The sequence below is a fragment of the Sporothrix schenckii genome, assembly GCF_000961545.1.
Source record: "Sporothrix schenckii 1099-18 chromosome Unknown Cont44, whole genome shotgun sequence".
NCBI classification, from domain to species: Eukaryota; Fungi; Ascomycota; class Sordariomycetes; order Ophiostomatales; family Ophiostomataceae; genus Sporothrix; species Sporothrix schenckii.
Window position 1 is genome coordinate 2,951,121 of NW_015971145.1, and position 21,409 is coordinate 2,972,529.

Consider the following 21,409-nt stretch of genomic DNA (forward strand, 5'->3'; position numbering starts at 1 on the left):
TTCATCCCGTGCGCACTGCGGGCGAGTACCCGTGGCCCTGCCGCACGTAACCAATGTTCGATGTTTTCATTGCGCTGGCGCGGGATGGCGACAAACCTTACAGTAATTTTAGGTCTTTTCCTGCTAATATTTGCAATTCCCACTGTTCTCCGTCGTCGCTTGAAAAACTGCCCCTCCCCCACTAAACAATACGTGAGTCAACTGTGCGCCAAGCCGAAGTCGCAAATTCACTCGCTAGCATGACACTGCAACAGGTATTTCGTACTCCTATACGACTTACAAGTAGCGCTTTAAACCGCGCAAAAGGTACGAATTACCGACCGAAGCTCCTAAACAAGGCTAACAACAAACTTCCAGTAGCGCAACCGCAGCCAAGGGGCAGAAAAAAAATTGGCATCTTATTTTTAAAGTTCGCAGCCGCCTGACTGGCGCTTTCTTCCCTTCTCTCTCTTTTCTCGGTTTGGCGATTTCGATCTTTTTCTTGACCCCTATCCTTTTTTTGTTGTTTTCGGACAGCAAAAACAGCGACCACCCCGATCGACAAGCATTATGGCGACCATCATCTTGGGCTCCCAATGGGGTAAGTTGTTTTGTCCCTGTCCCTCGTTGTGTGGTTCTATGGTTCTGTGGTTTTTGGTGGGCTTCCTCCGATTGCGCTGGTGGGCTGCATCGAGCCACCACAGTCACTCTCACGAGCCATTGGCCGCTGCGCTGGGCCTTGCGTGCTTCCAATGGATAAACAGAAACTGACAAATGTATTTTGAACTATCCAGGAGACGAAGGTGTATGTATTTACTCACCCTGGACGATTGTGAACTCCGGTCGAGAATGTTTCAACGACTGACGCTGCGTCCCCTTCTCGACAGAAAGGCAAACTGACCGACCACCTCCTGGCGTCCAACGCGTTTGACATTTGCGCGCGCGCGGCCGGTGGCCACAATGCCGGCCACTCGATCAAGTGAGTTTCGGAACGGAAGACCACGCATAAACGATGCGATCTCACGATGCGACCTCGCAGGTGGACAAGGCTGACAAGGTGGGGCACATACGCCCCGTTCTTTCACAGGACCGGCAACCAGAGCTTCAGGTAGCGACCTCCCACCCATGGCCCATGACAGTTGAGAGAAGCGACAGCAGGAGACAGCAGCCGCTGTGTTGGTTTCGCATACCCGTGCCGATACGACGGCGCTGGCGTCTTGCTGCCGGCGTGGCAATCGACCGTTGCAGACAGCTGACAGCATTCTTTCCTGCATTCTAGCTTCCACCTGTTGCGTACGTTTGCCATCTTCCCTCACTCTGTTCCTTTATGTTTCCTCGATCCCTCAATTCCTCGATCCCTCAATCGCTCGCTCACTCGCTAACGCTCAGACAGCCTCCGGCCTCATCAACCCCAAGACCGACAACCTCATCGGCTCCAGCGTCGTCTTCAACGCCGAGGCCTTCTTCAAGGAGCTCGGCGACCTCGACGCCAAAGGCGTCCCCGACGTCCACCGCCGCATCCATGTCAGCTCCCGCTGCCACCTCAACTTTATGCTGCACGCCGCCGTCGACGGCCTCTCCGAAGTCAAGCGCGGCAACGAGTCCATCGGCACCACCAAGCGCGGCATCGGCCCGTCCTACGCCAACAAGGCCTCGCGCGACGGCCTGCGCGTCATTGACATCTACTCGGCCTCGTTTGAGCGCAAGCTGCGCGAGCTCGCCGATAGCTACCGCGATCGCTACGGCGACCTGTTGCAGTACGACGTCGAGGCGGAGCTGCGCAACTATGCCGACTACAAGGAAAAGCTGCGGCCGTACATTGTCGACGCCGTGGCGTACATGCAAGAGGCACAAGCGGCGAAGAAGTCGATTCTGGTGGAGGGATCGCAGGCACTGAGTACGTCGCGTTGAAGAGCCGCCCCCAACGCCCCCTCCTCCCATTTCCCCCCTCCCCTTTCCTCCCCAGCCCTTCCCACTAACCACCCCGACGGCAGTGCTCGACATCGACTACGGCACGTACCCCTACGTCACGTCGTCCAACACCAGCCTGGGCGGCTGCATCCAGGGCCTGGCCCTCAGCCCCTTCAGCCTCAAAAACGTCATTGCCGTCGTCAAGGCGTACACCACCCGCGTCGGCGGCGGGCCCTTCCCCACCGAGCTGCTCAACGACGTCGGCACCAAGCTGCAGGACATTGGCGGCGAGATCGGCGTGTCCACCGGCCGCCGCCGGCGCTGCGGCTGGCTTGACCTGGTCGTCCTCAAGTACTCCATGGCCGTCAACCACTACACGACCATCAACCTGACCAAGCTCGACGTCCTCGACACCTTTGCCACCATCCGCGTGGCCACGGCCTACATCACGCCCGACGGCCAGAAGCGCACGACCTTCCCGGCCGACCTGGGCGAGCTCGAGACCTACGAGGTCGAGTACGCGGATTTCGAGGGCTGGCAGACGTCGACGAGCGGCGTGCGGGACTGGGACAAGCTGCCCGCGCAGGCGCAAAAGTACATTTCGTTTATCGAGGAGTTTGTGGGCGCCAAGGTCGCGTACATTGGCACAGGCCAGGACCGGAAGGACATGATTATTCGGCAGTAGGCCGGCCAATCATGGGTTGCGACGGACAGGAGGACGCAGAGAATGGCGAAAGACAAAAGGACATAGAGACGAGAAAGGGCATTCAACAGCAGGCGAAGCTGTACACTGTCCTCGACGCAGGCACAGCAACGACACCACGAGTGAAGACACTCGAAAAGCGAGACAGACATAAAATAGAGACTCTGCGAAACGAGCAATGAATCTAACAGCATGGACAATGAAGAAAACGAAAGCACAACATAATGGTGGGCGTGAAGGGTCTCGCATTCCCGCATTCTGATTCGCCCGCAAACCAAAACAGTCGAAACAAGGTAACAAGACTGCCACACAATTTTCTTGGGCAAACGTCACAACACCAAGTCAAGGCTGTCGTGTGATTGAGCAGCCTGACCCCGACCCTGCTGCCAAGATGTGCACACCCATTTTCCAGAGCGAGCGTCGACACGTCCTCGCTGCCTTGGCTTTTTGATAGCTCGTGAATCGACCAGCAAAAAGCCGACGATCGACAGAATAGCCTCCGTCACTTGACAGGGGTTCTGATCTGAGAGCAAAACGATCACAAATCTGTCCGAAGCAACCCTGCAAGTCTTCCCCCATCTCCCCCTCCACAACCCCGCTTATGACGCTCACAGCTGGGCAATACCGAAATCTCTTCTCCCTAAAATCCCCAACCTCCCCTCCCTCGTCCCGATCGTCACTCCTTTTCTTGGCCTCTCCCGTCGTCTGCCCTACGCACAGCCTAGGCATCTCAGCTGCTGCATGGCTGACGATGGTGCCGTTCCAGCAGCACACCGATTCTGTCAGCTGAGGGGGTGCTAGGAAGGAGGTGTGGTAATTACTGCGTACACGGAAAACGTAGCATCAAAAAATCCCAAAAGCCAAATCCCTGTCGATGTGACATGCAATATTTGATACTTTCAGCTCGAACCATCTGAGATCCTTCAGTTTATTTTTATTCATAATCAGATTTATCGCTCCCGCCCTTCCTCGTAAAAGAAGTGTTCCCTTCAGCTTTGAAACGTCGTCGCACGAGGAAAGCTGAAGACACGATAGCGAGCTGATAAATCGCACACCTACCCCTGTTCTTGTGATACATATTATTTCACCCGTCACCCCCCGTGCGCCCCTGGCACGTTGCTTGTCCTCGTCGTATTTTGACTCCACAGTGACCTGCCATCGGCACAGCAATCATCATCTCGACAGCCTCGCTGTGGCAGTTACGAATATCCATATCAAATAGCTCCTCTCCCCAGCTCGACATGTCTTCGTCCACCTCTGCCAGCGACGGCGACCAGTCCAAGCGCCAGGCACTGACCGACGCGGCCTCCCGCGCCGTCCACCGCCTCAGCGCCGCCGCCGAGGCCGAAATCGCCGAAATCGCCAAGCGCCACCACCCGTCCGCCGCCAACGCCTACCGCCTGCAGCTGCTCACGCGCCAGCAGCGGCAGTTTGCCGACCTGGAGGCAGCGCTGCCCGACCGCAGCAGCGCCTGGGGGTTTACCGGAGGCGCCGAGGACGGCGCGCCGCTGTCGCTGCGGCCCTCGGCCCTGCTCGCGTCGGGCGGCCGCCTCCTGCAGTCCGTCTCCAAGGCGTCGGCCCAGTCGTCGCGCGTCGCCGACCTCCTGAGCTACCTCGGCAAGCGCAACCCGGCACCGCAGCCGATCACGGACAAGGACTGCGTCTGGATGCTCGACAACGTCGCCTTTGTCGACGCCGCCACGGGCGACTACCAGGCCGAGTACGTCGTCGCCGTCATGGCGCAGCACCCGACCTGCAAGGTCGTCGACGCGGTGCGCGCCGTGGCGGACACGCTGGGGCGCGGGGCCGTGGACGACGCCGCCCTCAAGACGATTGAGGAGCGCATCGTTCCGTTCCTGCAGGACATTCTGCCGGGCCGCCAGGTGGCCGCCCTGCACGGCGAGGACTGGCGGCTGCTGTTCAGCCCCGGCGGCCGCAACGGCCTGAGCAGCGACGTCCGCCGGCTGCCGGGCGCCAAGCCGGGCGCGCTGGTGCCGACACGCGCCGAGGTGCCGGCCGGCGTCAACGGGATGCTGGAGATGCAGACGTTTTACACGGCCAAGACGAACGGCGCCGGCGACGCCAGCCATGCATCGCCGCGCGAACGGCAGTGGGGCGTCATCTCCGACATTGACGACACCATCAAGCTGACACAGACCAGCGACCCAATTGGCATCCTGCAAAAGACCTTTGTCGACCCGGCCACGCCCATCGAGGGCATGCCCCCGCTCTACCAGTACATCCAGGCGCGCATGGGCGACGCCGCCCCATTTTTCTACCTGTCGGCCTCGCCCTACAACCTCTACCCCTTCCTGCACGGCTTCCGCCGCCAGTTCTACCCGCACGGCATGCTCGTCCTGCGCGACGCCACCATCATGAGCGTCTCCGGCCTGCTGTCCACCCTCACCCTCGGCACCCAGGCCTACAAGGTCGACCGCATGCACAAAATCCACGGCTGGCTGCCCGACACGACGTTTGTCTGTATCGGCGACTCCACCCAGAGCGACCCGGAGGCCTACGGCGAGATCTACCGCACCTTCCCCGGCTGGGTCGGCCTGATTCTCATTCGCAAAGTCACCGACATTGCCGCCCTCGGCATGGAAGAGAAGAACGACCCGGACCGCTTTGACAAGGCCTTTGACGGCGTGCCCAAGGACAAGTGGCACGTCTTTGAGCACCCGCACGAGTGCTATGCCCTGGTGCAGCAGGCCGTGGGCACGGGGACGGCAGCAGAAGCCGTTGCAGCAGCGGCGGCGGCGGCAGCAGAGGCAACGACGAGCGCGCCAGCCACAGCAAGTGCAGGTGATGATGAGTAGGATGGGAACGTGTTGATTAGGCAATTGGTTTGGATGAATTTGGTTGGATTGCCCTTACGACGTGTATGAATAAACTGATTTATGAGCAAAGTTGTGTGTGTTACTGAATCAGGGATGTTATTATTTGACATGATTAGTTATATTTCATATTCAATTTCATGATATACTTTAATTTCAAATTGTTTTAAAAAAAAAAGAAAGAAAAAGAAATTAATTCCAAAAAATAGCACCATAAAAATCTTTCAGAAACCTTCAAACAAATAATCAGTCCATAGAAGATACCGCCAATCTCGCCTCCCAAAAGAAAGAATCATAAAATAATTAATTGCCTAGAGCCTCTGTCATGAGGTGGACATCCAAGGTGCTGGGAGGCCAAACAATGAGCTCGGAGCTGTGGAGTTGCCAAATGTATTTTATTTTTCAAACACCACAATGTGACGCGGATCTTGCTCGCCAAAACCAACTTGACGGCTCCATTGATACTTTGTTTGTTTGTCTCGTGATATCACCATCATTTTGAGCCTCAAACAGCAAGCCATAAAAGTGGAGACAGAGCCCAGAGCGTGTTCCTTGCATGTGGGTCCATACCGTGTTTGGAAAACACGTGACCTTGCCGGACAAAATTGTGGGCCGTTTGCGTCAAAGTGCGTCGTCTAGGCAGAGCTGTGCCTGACGTGGAAGCTACCTGGCGCGTTGCTCTGCCTTTTGCCTTCTCTCGGCTTCTCTCCCTGACGATGCCCACCTAAGCCCTCATTTCCCACCAAAACACGCGCAACCTCGCATCCCGCCATCGACCATCGACCATCGACAGACTCCTCCGACTGTCGTTGCTGGCTTCAATTGTGCGGTTGAGATCCTTTCCGACGTGTTTTCTCTTGCATCTGCAGCATTTTCTCGCCATAATTCGCCACATCACATCTTCGATTCTTTGCATCGTCACATCATACATCGCCGTCACAACAAACCACAACAAAGACAGCCACCTCTACCGCCATGCCTGGCCTCATCACTGCCACGGGCGTGCTCGGCTTCCTGGCCGATGAGGAGCCCGAGCTCAAGGTCTTCGCCCTCAACACGCTCAACGATGACATCGACACCGTCTGGACGGAAGTCGCTGGCGCCGTCAGCCAAATGTAGGCCTTTGTCCCTTTCTGTTGCTCTTTCCCCCAGCGCCTACTAACGAACCCAGCGAGGCCCTCTACGAAGACGAAGACTTCCCCGAACGCCAGCTCGCCGCCCTCGTCCTCGCCAAGGTCTACTACCACCTGCAGGCTTACAGCGAGAGCATGACCTTTGCCCTTGCCGCCGGCGACCTCTTCAAGCTCGACAGCCCCGGTGAGTTCGAGCAGACCATCATCTCCAAGTGCATCGACCAGTACATTGCCGGCTGCATCGCCGACCACCGCCCCGCCCTGCAGGCCAAGACCGACCTCCCCTCCCTCGAGACAGCCCTCGGCGGCCTCGACAGCTCCACCCTCCTCTCGCCCACCACGCCCTTTTCCCAGTCGACCCTGCCCTCCAAGTCCCTGCTGTCGCGCGACTCCGTCGACAACACTATCTTCGACCCGTCCTTTGAGCCCGCTGTGGCCAAGGACGGCGCCCCGCGCTCCGGCTCCATCATTGCCCTGCCCGACCAGGCCACCAAGACGGCCCTCGAGCACGTCATTGAGCATCTCTTTGCCAACTGCCTCAAGGACGGCCGCTACCGCCAGGTTGTCGGCATAGCTGTCGAGGCCAAGAACCTCGAGGTGCTGCGCCGCGTCATCAAGCGCGCGAGCGACGACGCCAAGGCGGCGGCCGGTGGCAAGGGCAAGGCTGCGGCGCCGGCCGAGCCAGCGCCGGCCGACGAGCTCATGGAGTACGTGCTGGGCATCTGCATGGACATTGTGCAGGAGCGCAGCTTCCGCACCGAGATCCTGCGCCTCATCCTGGACCTGCTGAGCGACATCCCCAACCCGAAATACTTTGCCATTGCCAAGTGCGTTGTCTACCTCAACTCCGACGAGGAGGCCACGCACCTGCTGCGCCAGCTCGTGGAGGTCGATAACCGCGAGTCGCTGGCCATCGCCTACCAGATCGCCTTCGACCTCTACGACAACGGCACCCAGGAGTTCCTGGGCAAGGTCATCAAGGCCCTGCCGGCACCGCCCCCGTCCAAGGCGGAGGACGCCGAGTCGAAGACCGAGGAGGCCAAGAAGGACAAGGACGGCGAGCGTGACGAGGAGGGCGAGGACGCGACCGAGTCGGATGCGCTGCTGAAGGACGACGACAAGAGCACGGCCACCGCGCCCGTGTCCGAGACGACCGTCGACGAGGAGCAGGTCAAGGCCTACGCCAACATTCGCGAGATCCTGGTCGGCACCAAGACCACCAAGCTCAACGTGGAGTTCCTGTACCGCAACAACCACGCCGACATCAGCATCCTGAACCGTGTGCGCGACTCCCTCGACGGCCGCAACTCCATCTTCCACACCGCCGTCACCTTTTGCAACGCCTTCATGAACGCCGGCACCACCCACGACAAGTTCTTCCGCGACAACCTCGAGTGGCTCGGCAAGGCCGTCAACTGGTCCAAGTTCACGGCCACCGCCGCCCTCGGTGTCATCCACCGCGGCAACATCACCCAGGCCCGCAAGCTGCTCGAGCCCTACATGCCGCGCATCGGCCAGCTGACCCAGGGCAGCCCCTTCAGCCAGGGTGGTGCGCTGTACGCCTACGGTCTGATCCACGCCAACCACGGCGCCGACGCCCTGGACTACCTCAAGAACGTCTTTGCGGGTGCCGAGGACGAGTACATCCAGCACGGTGGCGCGCTCGGCCTGGGCATTGCCGGCATGGCCACGGGCGACGAGGCGATTTTTGAGAGCCTCAAGAACGTCCTGCAGACCGACTCGGCCCTCAACGGCGAGGCCGTCGGTCTGGCCATGGGTCTGATCATGCTGGGCACGGGCAACGCCGCCGCCCTGCAGGCCATGTTTGCGTACGCCCACGACACCTCGCACGAGAAGATCATCCGCGGGTGCGCCCTCGGTATGGCGCTCATTATGTTCGGCCGCCAGGAGGGCGCGGACAGCATGGTTGACGCGCTGCTCAACGACCCGGACCCGACGCTGCGCTACGGCGGCATCCTGACCGAGGCCCTGGCCTACTGCGGCACCGGCAGCAACAAGGCCATCCGCAAGCTGCTGCACACCGCCGTCAGCGACACGAGCGACGACGTGCGGCGCATTGCCGTCATGAGCGTCGGCTTCATCCTGTTCCGCAAGCCCGGCAGCGTGCCCCGCATGGTCGAGCTGCTGTCCGAGTCGTACAACCCGCACGTGCGCTACGGCTCCGCCATGGCCCTCGGCATCTCGTGCGCCGGCACCGGCCTCGACGAGGCCATTGATCTGCTGGAGCCCATGATGAAGGACCCCACGGACTTTGTGCGCCAGGGCGCGCTGATTGCACTGGCCATGATTCTGGTGCAGCAGAACGAGGCCATGAACCCCAAGGTCGCCGCCATTCGCAAGACCCTGAAGAAGGTGGTAGGCGATCGCCACGAGGACGCCATGACTAAGTTTGGTGCGTCGCTGGCGCTCGGCATCATCGACGCGGGCGGCCGCAACTGCACCATTGGCCTGCAGACGCAGACGGGCAACCTCAACATGGCCGGCATTGTCGGCATGGCCGTGTTCACCCAGTACTGGTACTGGTTCCCCTTTACGCACTTTTTGTCGCTCAGTTTTAGCCCCACGTCCATTATCGGCCTGGACCACGAGCTCGAGATCCCCAGCTTCTCGTTCCACTCGGCGACGCGGCCTAGCCTCTTCGACTACCCGCCCGAGCAGGAGGTCAAGGCCGAGGAGGGCCCCGCCATGATCGCCACGGCCATTCTGTCGACGACCGCACAGGCCAAGCGCCGCGCCCAGCGCAAGGAGCGCGCCGCGCGCCGCGAGAGCATGGACATTGACACGCAGCCGCCCGCGCCACCGAGCGCCAAGGTGGCCGCCGCCATCTCGAACATGGCTGCTGCCAAGGCGGCCGAAGCGGCGGCCAAGGCGGCGGCGGCGGCCGAAAACGAGTCGGCCGTTGCCGACGACAAGATGGACGTCGACGAGGACAAGCCCAAAGAGGACAAGGAAGACAAGGAGGAAAAGAAGGATGAGGACAAGGACGACAAGGACGACAAGGACGAAAAGGACGACAAGGATGACAAGGACGAGAAGAAGGACGAAAAGGAGACCAAGAAAAAGGCCGAAAAGGAAAAGGTCGGCTACGACATCCTCAACATGTCCCGCGTGCTGCCCGGCCAGCTCAAGTACATTAGCTTCCCGGCCGGCCGCTACCGTCCTGTCAAGAAGCCGACGGGCGGTCCGCTGCTGCTGATTGACACCGACCCCAGCGCGGCCAAGGACCTGATTGAAGAGAAGCTCAAGAAGGTCACCATTGAGAAGGCCCCCGTGGCCGGTGCCGGCGGTTCGGGTGCGAACGGTGCCGGCGGCGCGGGCGGCCGCCAAGGCATGATGCGCGACCTCACGCAGGCCCTGGGCGGCGGCCCTGGCGATCTCCGCGCGATTACGGATCTGCTTGGTGCCGCAGGCGCAGGCCGGGCCGGCCGTGGCGGCGCGGCGGGTGCCTCTGGTGCCGGTGGCCCCAACGGTGGTGGCAGTGACGCCCAGGCCGCGCGTAACGCCGCACGACTTTTTGGTGGCATGTTCGGCGCCGAGCGCGGCTTGGGCCTCGACGACATGGACGATCTCGACGAGGCGACGCACGCCGCGATCCGCGAGAGCGGCGCTGCCGCCGCGGCGGGCGTGCTGACGGCGGTGGATGAGGACGGCGAGGGCGACGAGGAGGCCGCCGTGCCGGACGACTTTGAGTACTTTACCGAGACGGAGGAGGATGACGAGTAGGCAAATGCCCTACGAGGAGTGGCCCGGGCCAAAGGCCGAGCTTCTTGGGCTTGTACTTTTTCATTTCTTTCCTTTGTCTGTATATTAATCACCATACAATAAACACAAATACACAATGCAGAGCTACAAGCTTGATAGAATCGAATTGTATAAATTATTAAATTATTAAAGGTGTCCATTGGTTTGCTGACTTGCGTCGTCTACTTCTTGCACTCCTTGTCAAAACCGCAGCCGTGCAGGACAGCATCCTTACGTCCATTTCGTTCAATGGCCACCCGGTGCCACGCCGTCGCCAGGTTGCCGCGCACATTGTAAATCCCGTCGTGCCGCTCCGGCTGCGTATTGTACGCGTTGTCGGTGGCCTTGACGACAACCTCGGCGGGCGACGCGTCGCCGCCTAGCAGCAGCCCGTCGTACCGCCACCGCTTCCAGGCAAAGTCGCGCCGGCCGCGGGCGACAATGTTGCCCTTTTGGCGGTCGGTCTCGTCGTCGTAGTGGGCCTGCTTCTGGTCCAGCAGCGTTGCCTGGTCCCACGTGCGGCCGCCGTCGACGCTGACGTCCACGCGCACAATCTCGCGGCCGCCGCCTGAGTAGGCGTAGCCGGTGGCTGTGACGGGCGTCGCGTCCTTGTCCTTGGGGCTGGCGTGCTGCTGCTTCCACTCTGCCTGCCACGCCGCCAGGTCGCGCACGCCAGGTGCGGCACGGCTGCCTAGCCCGGGTGATAGTGTGGGTGTCTCCCTCTGCGGGAGACTGCCGTCTTTGATCGCCTTGTTGATCGCGCTCTGGCCGACCCATACGCCCGTGATGGCGCTCGTCACGGGCATCTCTTGGATTGCCGGGTACCGATCCCAGTCGGGCGCAGCGCCCTCGTTGGGGCCGAACAGCTTGTAGTCCCGGCGCTGCCACTGACTCGGCGACTCCTCGTCCGACACGACAATCTTGGACAGCCATTTGACAGACCGGGCGGCCACGAAACCAGGGACAATGGCGCGCAGCGGGTACCCGTGGTCGCGCGGCAAGGGCTCGCCGTTCATGGCATAGGCCAACAAGACCTCGCCGCGCGGGTCGAGCGCCGTCGGGAGCGGGATGCTGGCGGCATAGGCTTCCATGCCGGTAAGCTGGACGTGCAAGCCGTCGGGTGGTACGTCGTCGTCGTCGTTGTCGTTGTTGTTTTTATGCTCTTCCTTTGGCCGACCATCGATTCGAGCTGCGCGAAGACCGGCATCAGCCAAAACATCCCGCAGAAGCACACCCTCCCACACGGCGTTGCTGATGGCGCCGGTGCCCCACTGCAGACCATTTGTCTTGCCCACTGCCCGCGTCATGTCGCTCCGTCGGTTGCCCGAGCACTGCAGCACGGCCGTCACCTTGTGCGGCTGAAACCGCGTGCGAAGTTCGTCTAGCGTGTACGCGCGCACGTCGCCGTCCGGCAGCTCGACTGTCAGTTTGTGCTGGTCGGCCTCGGCGCCCTCGACGACTGGGACCCACATGTGGTTGCGTACATAGAACAGCTCGTTGGGCGTGGCAAAGTCGCGAGCAAGCTGGGGAGGCGCGGGCTCGGCATTGCATGGTTTTTGGGTCAAGACCACGAGCCGTTTATCACGCGTCGGATCGTCGGCAAACGGGTCCTCGACGGCCTCGCCGGCGGCAATCTTGGGCTGGCCGCTGGTGTCTAGGTCGAGCATATCGACGAAACCGATGAGGTAGCTGTCCAAGATTTCCCGGACATGGGGCGCCTTGTGGATGGTAAAGATGGCCCAGTACGGATCGATGGAGTGGCCGGCGGCTCGTAGGATGACATCGCCGCCCGGGTGCGCTGCAACCCAGTCGGTAATGTCATAGACCTTGTCGCCAGACGTGACCCAGGGGCTACCCGAGTTGGCGTCATGTTTGCGGACGTCGGCGAGGCGGAAACGCGGCAGCGAAGGATCCCGCTGATCACCGCTGGTAGAGGGCGGCGGTGGAGGCGGCGCATCGCTCGTATTGATATCCTTTGAGCCATCATGGGTGTGTCCGCTGTCGTGCTCGTCGTGGTGGCCGATGTGGACGAGGGACAACGGTTGGGAGAGGGCAAGAAGGACAGACACAAGGCTCACGCCAGCGTAGAGGGTGAACTTGCCCTGGTCGTTGCGTCTGGGGCCATCATGAGAGCTGCTGTTTGATTTATCGCGTCCTTGGTGGTGATTTCTGTCGTGATTTGTTTGGCCGGTTGGCTTGTTGTTGTGGGTGTCCGTTGCGTATCTCCGACCGCTGTGTATTAGTGGCGGGAGTGGAGTGAATGTGGTACATAGGGCTGGCAGCTCTCCAAGCGGCTGTAGCCTCCGGGGTGCATCGCGGAAAGATTGCTGTGATTTTTGTATTGTCGGCGAGACTGAGAAAGAGGCAAATGGTTGCTGTCGCGCAGCAGTAGCTTGCGCAATTGTAGTTCTGCTACTGAGTGGCTGCGACGATGAGATATGCAAGCGTCTTGCTATTCGCACTGCGCTTGTTGTTGTGTTTGCTGCCATCGCTCTGTGTTGTGTTCGCTTGGCGAGTTCATCAGTCCAGAAATTGGGTTGAAAGGGGTAAAATTATTAGATTGGCGAGAGAATGGAAGAGTAAATAGGCAAATAGGTAAGAAGCAGGGAGTCGTGACGAGTGGCCAAGGCAGGAAGGCGCGTTGTCAGATCAAAGTGGCTTTGAGGAAGGTGCAAGGGATGACTTTGGACAGCAAAGATGCCGGCAGGGCAGGCGACAGCCGTTGCTTAATGGAATGGAAGGTGCGAAGGGCAGTGCCGTTGGTAAGGGTCCGGCTAGAAAAACTATTTTGAACACATAAACCAGTTCCGACGACCGCGGATGTCTTATCGGACAGACGGCGTTCGTGTTGGTGCTTGTGCCACCATTGAATTGTTGTCTTGTTGTTCGCTGACAGAATACAGCGCGTACGGACGGCGTATTATTGGCGACGCGGCGTTGCTTGAGACTCACCCATGCAGCTTCGGTCTGGTGCTTTAACCTGCATCCTGTCCCTGGCTCGTCATATGCAAGAAGGAAGAACCTGGTTTGACAGAGTTGATAATGGACGAGACGAAATAAATGTGGTCATACAAGGTGCAGTATTCTGTACGGCGTAATTACTTGAGATGAGCGACAGAGTGGATCTTACATGGCGCTGAGGTCACGCGAAGCATGTGCACGGTCAGACGGTGACGCGAGGCATGATAAGGAAGGAGCTGTCGAGGTACTCGATCAAATAGAAAAAGAGGCAAGGACGTCCGGTATTGCATTTGATGTTCACCTGTCGCCTTCCCGATAGGGTGTTTTGAACGTAATTTTTACTTAATTGGCAGGAGAGTCTCGGTGTCTTGCCAACAGTCGCACTTTCCAACGGGGACGGTAGACCGACGCTGGCCGATGGGTCTCATGACGTCGGCGTGTCGCGGTGTCGTAGTGTCTTTAGCGTGGCGCGGAATAGGTTGTGGAAAAACTAGGCCTGGAATGAGTGGAAATTGGCGCGGCGTCTGGGCGGCTGCGAATACGAGACGGCCACCGGCTGACCAGCAAGGCTGTCGGCCAGAAAAGCTTTATTCCAGGTCAACGGTTCAGTTACGATACAGTCTTGTCACTCTTTATGGCCCGCAGCTCTTGCTAACAGACGATGTGCTCATAAAATATTATTTGTCTGCACTACAGCCACTGTATCAACGCATCAATCACTAACATTACAGGGCTCTCACTTGTATTGATCGCTAACGTCGGACAGGCCAGACGTGAAATGGACAAAATAAACTTCAAATACGGGAAATAAATACGAAGGTTCGTTCTAAAAACCGGGTCATCAAGGTACGAATTAGCATGAAATAGTTGTGCAAGAAACCCGAACAACCAGAGAAACTTGCTCAAGACCCGCCCTGTATCCGCGCCTACCACGGCTGTCGGCTGCACCCGAGCGCCGCTGTGCGCTGCACTACACCGCGCTACACCACGTTACACCCGCGTCCGCGGCCGCCACTACGGCTTTTCAAGCCTCCAAAGCCGGCGTTGTGTTCCGCGACCGCCCTCGTCTCAGGGTGCTAGCGGCCGAGCCGGCCGTTTTCACGGCTTCTGCGGCCTTCCCCTTTCCCTTTGCCTTTGCCTTTGCCTTCAGTGATGCTTTGGCAATGGCCACAGCTACAGGCGCTGCACTCTTGTCCTGTCGCAGCCGCACTGCCTTGGCCGCCCGTCCACGCGCTTCGCGAATGACACGCAGCCGTTTTCCTGTCGGGTCGGTCGGGTCGCGGTCGTACTCGGGCACGACCGACTGTCGGAGCTGGTCATCGTCGTCATCGTCCTCGTCCCCAGCGGCACTTTCCTTCTTCCCAGGATGGTAGGAGGGGTCGCCGGCCTTTTTCTTCGGCGTGGACTTCTTTCTTCGGCCAACCTCCTCCTCCTCTTCCTCACCCTCCTCTCCCTCCTCGGCATCATCCTCCTCTTCCCCCTTTGGTGGCTTGTAGGATGGATCGGCGACTTTGGGTGCTGTCGCCCGCTTGCGCTTCTTGCCTGCAGACGCACCCGAGAACACACTATCGTCGTTCGCATCGACTTTGCTAGGGGTACGGCTGCGGCTGCGGAGCGGTCTGTTTCTGTCCGTGGGCACCTCTGCTTCTGCGCCCAACTGGGACACACCCGGCTCCTTTTTCAGGATGCTGTGCTTTTCCACCATGTGCCGCAGCTTGTCCTCGATGGTGTCGTGGGACGCAAACTTGTGTAAACAGGATGAACAGATGTTTAAGGACGCCAAGTCCGGTTCTGGGTCAGTGCCATCCGCGGTTGTTGGAATGGAGGATATGCTTGCGAACAGAGACCTGCGTGGTGGTCCGTAGCTGTACGGCATCGATTCCAGGTTTTTGTATGAATCCTGGTAGCCCCAGATCCCTTTTTGGTATATGTCCGCTTCATACCAGTCGGCCTCCTTTTCACGCGTCACCCAGACCTCCGGCCCGACAATTTGGTTGCACACAGCCTGCCACTCGTTCTGCGTCGTCTTGGCAGACAGCAAGAATTCGGGCCGGTTGCTGCCGTCGCGCTGGCGAATCCAAATGTGATTAAGATCACGTTTGCTCTCGACACTAGTGCAAAACCGCTTGTCTTGGTACTCCTTGTACTCCTCGTAGTCTGGATTGTTGGCGTCGTCATGGATGGCACCCAGGATGGCCTTAACACCGTTAAAGAACGTCTCATACGGGCCATCAATTTCAAAGGCAAAGGAGGCGGTCTTGTCGCCTGGTTTCTCCACGTGAGCCGTGTATGTCGAGTAGTTGGGCTGGATTGACACAATGGATGGTGGCTCACGGTACCCGGTTGTGGTAAGCTCCAGCGACGAGCCCGAGGTTGGCAGTGCCGGTACTGTCACGAACCATGCTGTGGGCCCCCAAATTGCGCCCACAGGCCAAACGTTCACATCCTTGAGAAGGCGGCGCTCCTCGGCGGTGGTGCCAGCTGTCAGCACGCGGTCAATGCAGCGAGCCAGTGTAGTGTGAAAATGTTCCTGGATGCCACTTATGGGTTCGCTGTCGGTGACTTCAGGTCCGACTGCTTCAGACGCATCGCTGCTTAGGCCTGGCAAGAAAACGCAGACTGTCCATCGGGGCAATGGCTCCATGTCAAATGTCGCGTACCGCGAATGGTGGTCCATACCGTCATAGGTCGATTTAAATAAGTTGCCGGCCAGCGAATCGGCAACCTGCTGAAAATGTGCAGAAGTAAAACCGAGGCCGCCATGGGTTGTGAAGGGAACGAATGGAACCGCTGGGCCAGACCGCCAACCCCCATCGTGCAAACCTAAGCGTGAGTGGGCCACAATGGAACCGGGTGTGCCCGAAGCCAGAGCGTGGCCAGCACCGGGTGTGAGAATGCGTGCTGCAACCTGCATCCAGCGACCATATTGGTTGGAGCCCAGCCGATAGCGCGCCGTGTAGACATTCGGAGATCCTATACGTATTTCCTCGCGGTATTCAATGTGGAGGGGCAGATACGCAGCATCTCCAGAGTCTTCCCTGCGACCGCTCAACGCCGACCCGTTGACGATGCATTTTACCAGGTAGGGCGATGGTCGCCAGTGCCAAAGGTCGGCAAGCTGCTGGTCAGGGGCATGGACAAATGGTACGAGTAAACCGTCATCGTCTTCGCGTTTGTCGGGAATTTCTCTGCGGCCGTGGCGCGATTCTAGGATCGATAGGCGGATCTTGTCAAACGCGAAGGGACCCGAACCCTCATCGGGCCCATGCTGGCTGAGGCCGTGGTAAGTCTCTTGGACGACTGCTGCATGGTATCCGCCGACGTACCCTTTCAACAGAGAGATGCTGATTTTCTGGGTCGCACCCATGAGACGGAACACGGCGTCAACAAACGTCATGGGGTCTGCCAAGTCAAAACGAACGGCACCTTGGTAGCCGTACAAGAATGCACGGGTGGTCCGCACCGAAAATGTCTTGCCGAACGACCCGACACGGACTGTCTTCATTCTTTTGACCACCTCTGCACCGCCAAGAAGACGAGGAACAGTTCTCGCAGGAATTGTCAAAGTGACGGGCTCCGCATGGTCTTGGTCTTCGCCCGTCTCTGTGATGTCCGAATCCGAAAACGCATCCGTGTCGCCCCACGGCATTGGGGAAATATCGGCGCCGTTGGTGTTATCGGTGCTATTGGTGTCATCTCTGGCTTCCAGTGGCGGCACCGGCACACCAAAGTAGGACATGGCAAGCGTCATGGCTTCGACATGTGTCCGGTTGAGAGGCGTGGCGGCAGGAAGGCAAAAGCCACCGTCAGAAGGGGAAATCTGCAGGCGTCGCTTCGTATAGAGCTGACGGTGCTCTTGTTGCAGCCGGTACAGCACTGCGTTTTGGTCACGAGAGACGGTAAACAACAGATCGCACTCGTTCTGCGAGAGCCCTGCTTGCATGGCAAGCTCCTGCAAGGTCACAGGGTTGTCCTGGTCTTCCAGACGAGCTCGAAGTGCGGCTACGAGCCCGACAAAGTCTGGGTCATCAGAACGGATGGATGACCGCCGGCGGTGAGGCGAGGACGTCGGTAACGGCGGGGGCAGACCGCTGATGCCGCCACAAAACTCGACGCCCATCTCACTAGTTTTGGACTGCGGCGTGGAAAACGAGGGCCACCAGAACATGCTGACGACGAATAACAAAATGGGGATTGGGTAATTGGTTAAGATGGCAGCAAGTGAGACGTTCGGAAGTGTGAATTGTTCCTCGGGAAAATTTGTGAAATAAGACACAAGTGAAAAATTGAGGAACGGACACGATACACATAAAGTACAGGAAGAACAGAATGAAGGTCCAATATAAATAAGGTCGCGGGCACAAAGTAGAACATGCTTACCTGTTCTCATCTTCAAAAAAAAAATACTATGCCATTTACGTGGCACAAGACGCCTAGAATTGACCTCCGTCTATTCTTACATCCCTTTGATGGTCGAATGTATCACACCACACAAAGAAAGGAACGGTTGTGCCTCAAGAGATAATGTTGGGCGAACAAATTTTCCCAAGGCGGACAGTTTAGCACACTGTAGGGGACTTGTATTCCGGTTTCGTCAAAGCCCAGTTGGTAATTCTTTGTTTTGCTCTGCTGTTGTCAAGCGGCTTCAGGTTGGGAAACGATCCTTGGGCTCGATGCGGACACAGGGATGAGGCGTCGTCGAGTTTGTTTTCGAACGCTCTCTGCCATCTAAGGGCGCAGCGTTAGTATGCAGGACGTCTGAAAGAAAAGAATCAAAAATATTGATCCAAAGGCGGGGCTGTGTTTTGATGCCGAATAGGGGTCAGGGGTTGAAAGTATTCATCTGTTGGTTGTTGTTGTTTTTGTTGGCCGATGCAGGTCTGGTGAAGAAGTCGGCGCTAACGACTTACAACAATTGCAACGCCCTTATTTTGACGAAAACGGACCAGCAGATGAACAGCATTCTTTTCACAAAGTCTGGGAAATTATCCTCCGTACCTTGTCTGCATACTGCTTCCTTTGACGCACAGGCTAGGTGGCCGTAGCTTTGCGGCCGAGAAGGAAAACTTGCAAAGTTGAGCCGCCACTGCGAGGGCGTTGTGAAACCTGGCAGAGACAGAGCTTGGCTCGGTGGGAGAGCTAGACTGTGACAGGCGAGTCGGGTTCAAATCTCACCGCGAGATCGAGTATGGTTGGAAGACAGCACAATACGGGCCATAATGACCAATGCTATTGACGAGATACCGTATTGCTTGCTGTCACCACTCTGTCCGATGGATTATCGCCGAACAGGAGATGCAGCCAAAGGGCTACAAATAAAGTCAGCCGACTTGACCACGGTTGTTTTGGCCACAGATAAACAGACATAGTCATATATTCGACGGTCATATTGGCTTCGAGCGAGTCGACAAAAGCGACGGCTTCGGCAGCCTCAGCCGTGCCGTCAAGTGTCGTTCCGCCATCCTGTTAGCCGGCCTGGTGAGAGGGTGCAGTTTGAAAGCAAACAAGCCGCCGCGCGTTGAATGTGATGATGACAGAAAGCAGTGACATTGGAACTGGAAATTAGAAAAGGACAAGAAGAAAAGAACACATATTAAGCCCCTGAATTTTGCAACATCTTGTGGTCTTCCTAGCTGAAAAGGGCAGTTGTACATTCGCACCTTCCTTCAGTCTGCTGGACTTGATACTGGACAGGAAGCTAACTGCACTATTCATTTTATGGCCTTGTGGCGCTTTACACGCAACTTTCCCCGCCACAACATGGCTATTGACACGGCCTTCACTCTGCTGACGGCTAGCCAATAATACCTCACAATTGCATCCAATGGCCCCACTCTGGAGCTTTCACCGGCAGTCGCATGTGGACGGGCTTATCTGATTGGCGGAGCAGGGTTCGTGCGGTTGGGCTTGCCAATGGCCAAAAGGGAAAAAAAGCGACGCAAAAGCCGACCGCGATCATACCACGACTTGATCTCACGACCACACATTCTGGTCAACTGCCTCTTCTACCAGCACCCGTCGCTTCCTTTCCCCTCTTCTCTTGGGAGAATGCGCCGTCGCGGCCGTGGCGTGTAGACAACAATGCCGCCGCCAGGCCAAGTATTGCCTCTGCTCCGCAAGGGCGGATGTGCTGTCGCATCGACCCTGACATTGCGGACGGCAGCAAGTACAGGCACATGCCGACGGGTGTGGCCGGCGCGGACGCAAACACAGACAACACATGTGCCACAGTTATTATTACAACCTCTGCACTGCCACCATGGCTTTTCGACGTCACGACGGGCACCCTCTGCTTCGGCAACAGCTGGAGGCCGTGGGCGGGGTGACGGATCTGCATCTTCGAACAGCGACAACGCCACGCCATTCGAAGACGAGCACCTGAAGAAGAGCTACTTCCTGTCCAATACGCTCATGGACCGTGTGGCCGGCCTCAGCCCCGGCTCGTCTCTTTCCAACTCCCCCGACCCCCACAACCCGCATGCCAACGCCGAGGCCCTTCCACATCGCCGGCGCCAAGCCGCACGACGGCAAGCCAAACTGGCTGCTGCTGCTGCTGCGTCGTCCACTTCGTCCTCGACTGTCCCCTCCTCGGCCGTCTCCCCCGAAGAAACCTCCGCCTCCCACTTCGCCCCCTCCTCATCGTCCGACCTTCCCGAAAACGCCTCCGCCATCCTCAGTGACATGGCCGCTCGCCAGCCCACAACATCGATTCGGCGCCTGGCATCGTCGCTGCTCTCGCTCGCCAAGCCGCGACTGACTGTGCTTGTCGTACTGACGGCCATGGCGCCGTATGCGCTGTACCCGGTGCCGTCCTTCTTGTCCAACGGCCTGCTCGAGACGACACCCTCCCTCTCGCCGCTGACCCTCTTGTTTCTGACAACGGGCACGGCCCTCTGCTCGGCCTCCGCCAACGCGCTCAACATGCTGTACGAGCCCGACACGGACGCGCGCATGTCGCGCACGCGCAACCGGCCGCTCGTGCGCATGCTCGTCAGCCGCCGCGCTGCGCTCTTGTTTGCCGTGGGCTGCGGCGTGGCGGGCGTGGCCGCTCTGCAGTGGGGGGTCAACCCCACGGTGGCGTTCCTGGGCGTGGCCAACATTGCGCTCTATGCAGGCGTCTATACCCCGATGAAGCGACTGAGTGTCCTCAACACGTGGGTCGGCGCCCTCGTCGGCGGCATCCCGCCGCTCATGGGCTGGGCCGCCGCCGCCGGCGAGTCCGCCGCCACGTCGTCGGCCCGCGAGCTGCTGTTTGCGCCCGACGGGTCGAGCGCCGGCGGCTGGCTGCTGGCCGCGCTGCTGTTTGCGTGGCAGTTCCCGCACTTTATGGCGCTGTCGTGGGCCGTGCGGCACGAGTACCAGCGGGCGGGCCTGCGCATGCTGGCGTGGGTGAACCCGGCGCGCAACGGGCGCGTGGCCCTGCGGTACGCCGCCGCGTTCTTGCCCATCTGCGTCGGGCTGTGCCTGGCCAACGTCACGTCGTGGAGCTTCGCCGTCACGAGCCTGCCCGTCAACGTGTGGCTGGTGCGCGAGGCATACCAGTTCTGGCGCTTCGAGGGCCACCAGGGCTCCGCGCGGCGGTTGTTCTGGGCGAGCGTGTGGCATCTGCCCGCGCTGATGGTGCTGGCCCTGCTGCAAAAGAAGGGCATGTGGACGCGCGTCTACCAGAGTGTGTTTGGACAGCCCGTGCTGGATGATGACGACGAGTTGGATGACGACGACGACGACGACTACCTCTGGGAGGACGAGGGCAAGACGGGGTCGGTCCCAGCCGTCGTGCCAGTGGCTGCCTCGCCGACATCCAAATAGCAGAGCTATGTTATACCATCGTGAAGACCAATAATTATTGCATAGTAGAGGGAACATAATCTGGGCAGGTGTTTGTTTGCATTGTACGATAGCGGGTTGGTAGGCATCAAAAGGAGCATCTTGGCTGGATAACAGTTCCGTTTTCTTAATTTTGTTACATCCACGAATAGATTGTTAATATCAACCTCGTCCTCGCTTTACACGGCAACGACAAAGAACGACCATGTAGTATACACAGGTACGATCATCTCTAATCCTACCTGTTATGTTTCTATTGATTTTAAGTTGATGTCAGCAGTCAGTTCAGGCGTTTTACT

At 58.7% G+C, this 21,409-nt stretch overlaps 6 protein-coding genes across 6 annotated transcripts; 4 read left to right on the forward strand and 2 right to left on the reverse strand.

Annotated features, from left to right (window-relative positions):
* Positions 1 to 549: 549 nt before the first annotated feature.
* SPSK_08779 (adenylosuccinate synthase) lies at positions 550 to 2,575 on the forward strand (the record flags this gene model as incomplete). The annotated part of the gene is made up of 6 exons (XM_016735366.1): positions 550 to 580; positions 774 to 784; positions 867 to 958; positions 1,259 to 1,272; positions 1,373 to 1,876; positions 1,974 to 2,575. The coding sequence occupies 6 exons, from the start codon at positions 550 to 552 to the stop codon at positions 2,573 to 2,575; spliced, it is 1,254 nt and encodes a 417-aa protein (XP_016587676.1).
* Positions 2,576 to 3,834: 1,259 nt separating this feature from the next.
* On the forward strand, positions 3,835 to 5,409 carry SPSK_09105 (actin filament organization protein app1; the record flags this gene model as incomplete). Its single annotated transcript, XM_016735684.1, has 1 exon — positions 3,835 to 5,409. One exon carries the CDS (start codon positions 3,835 to 3,837, stop codon positions 5,407 to 5,409), a length of 1,575 nt encoding a protein of 524 aa, XP_016587677.1.
* A 993-nt stretch (positions 5,410 to 6,402) lies between these two features.
* On the forward strand, positions 6,403 to 10,304 carry SPSK_08346 (26S proteasome regulatory subunit N2; the record flags this gene model as incomplete). The annotated part of the gene is made up of 2 exons (XM_016734946.1): positions 6,403 to 6,542; positions 6,599 to 10,304. The coding sequence occupies 2 exons, from the start codon at positions 6,403 to 6,405 to the stop codon at positions 10,302 to 10,304; spliced, it is 3,846 nt and encodes a 1,281-aa protein (XP_016587678.1).
* Positions 10,305 to 10,504: 200 nt separating this feature from the next.
* On the reverse strand, positions 10,505 to 12,811 carry SPSK_08657 (sulfite oxidase; the record flags this gene model as incomplete). The annotated part of the gene is made up of 1 exon (XM_016735248.1): positions 10,505 to 12,811. One exon carries the CDS (start codon positions 12,809 to 12,811, stop codon positions 10,505 to 10,507), a length of 2,307 nt encoding a protein of 768 aa, XP_016587679.1.
* A 1,496-nt stretch (positions 12,812 to 14,307) lies between these two features.
* Positions 14,308 to 17,451, reverse strand: SPSK_08431 (uncharacterized protein; the record flags this gene model as incomplete). The annotated part of the gene is made up of 1 exon (XM_016735029.1): positions 14,308 to 17,451. One exon carries the CDS (start codon positions 17,449 to 17,451, stop codon positions 14,308 to 14,310), a length of 3,144 nt encoding a protein of 1,047 aa, XP_016587680.1.
* A 1,913-nt stretch (positions 17,452 to 19,364) lies between these two features.
* Positions 19,365 to 21,092, forward strand: SPSK_08974 (protoheme IX farnesyltransferase; the record flags this gene model as incomplete). Its single annotated transcript, XM_016735556.1, has 1 exon — positions 19,365 to 21,092. One exon carries the CDS (start codon positions 19,365 to 19,367, stop codon positions 21,090 to 21,092), a length of 1,728 nt encoding a protein of 575 aa, XP_016587681.1.
* Positions 21,093 to 21,409: the final 317 nt, after the last annotated feature.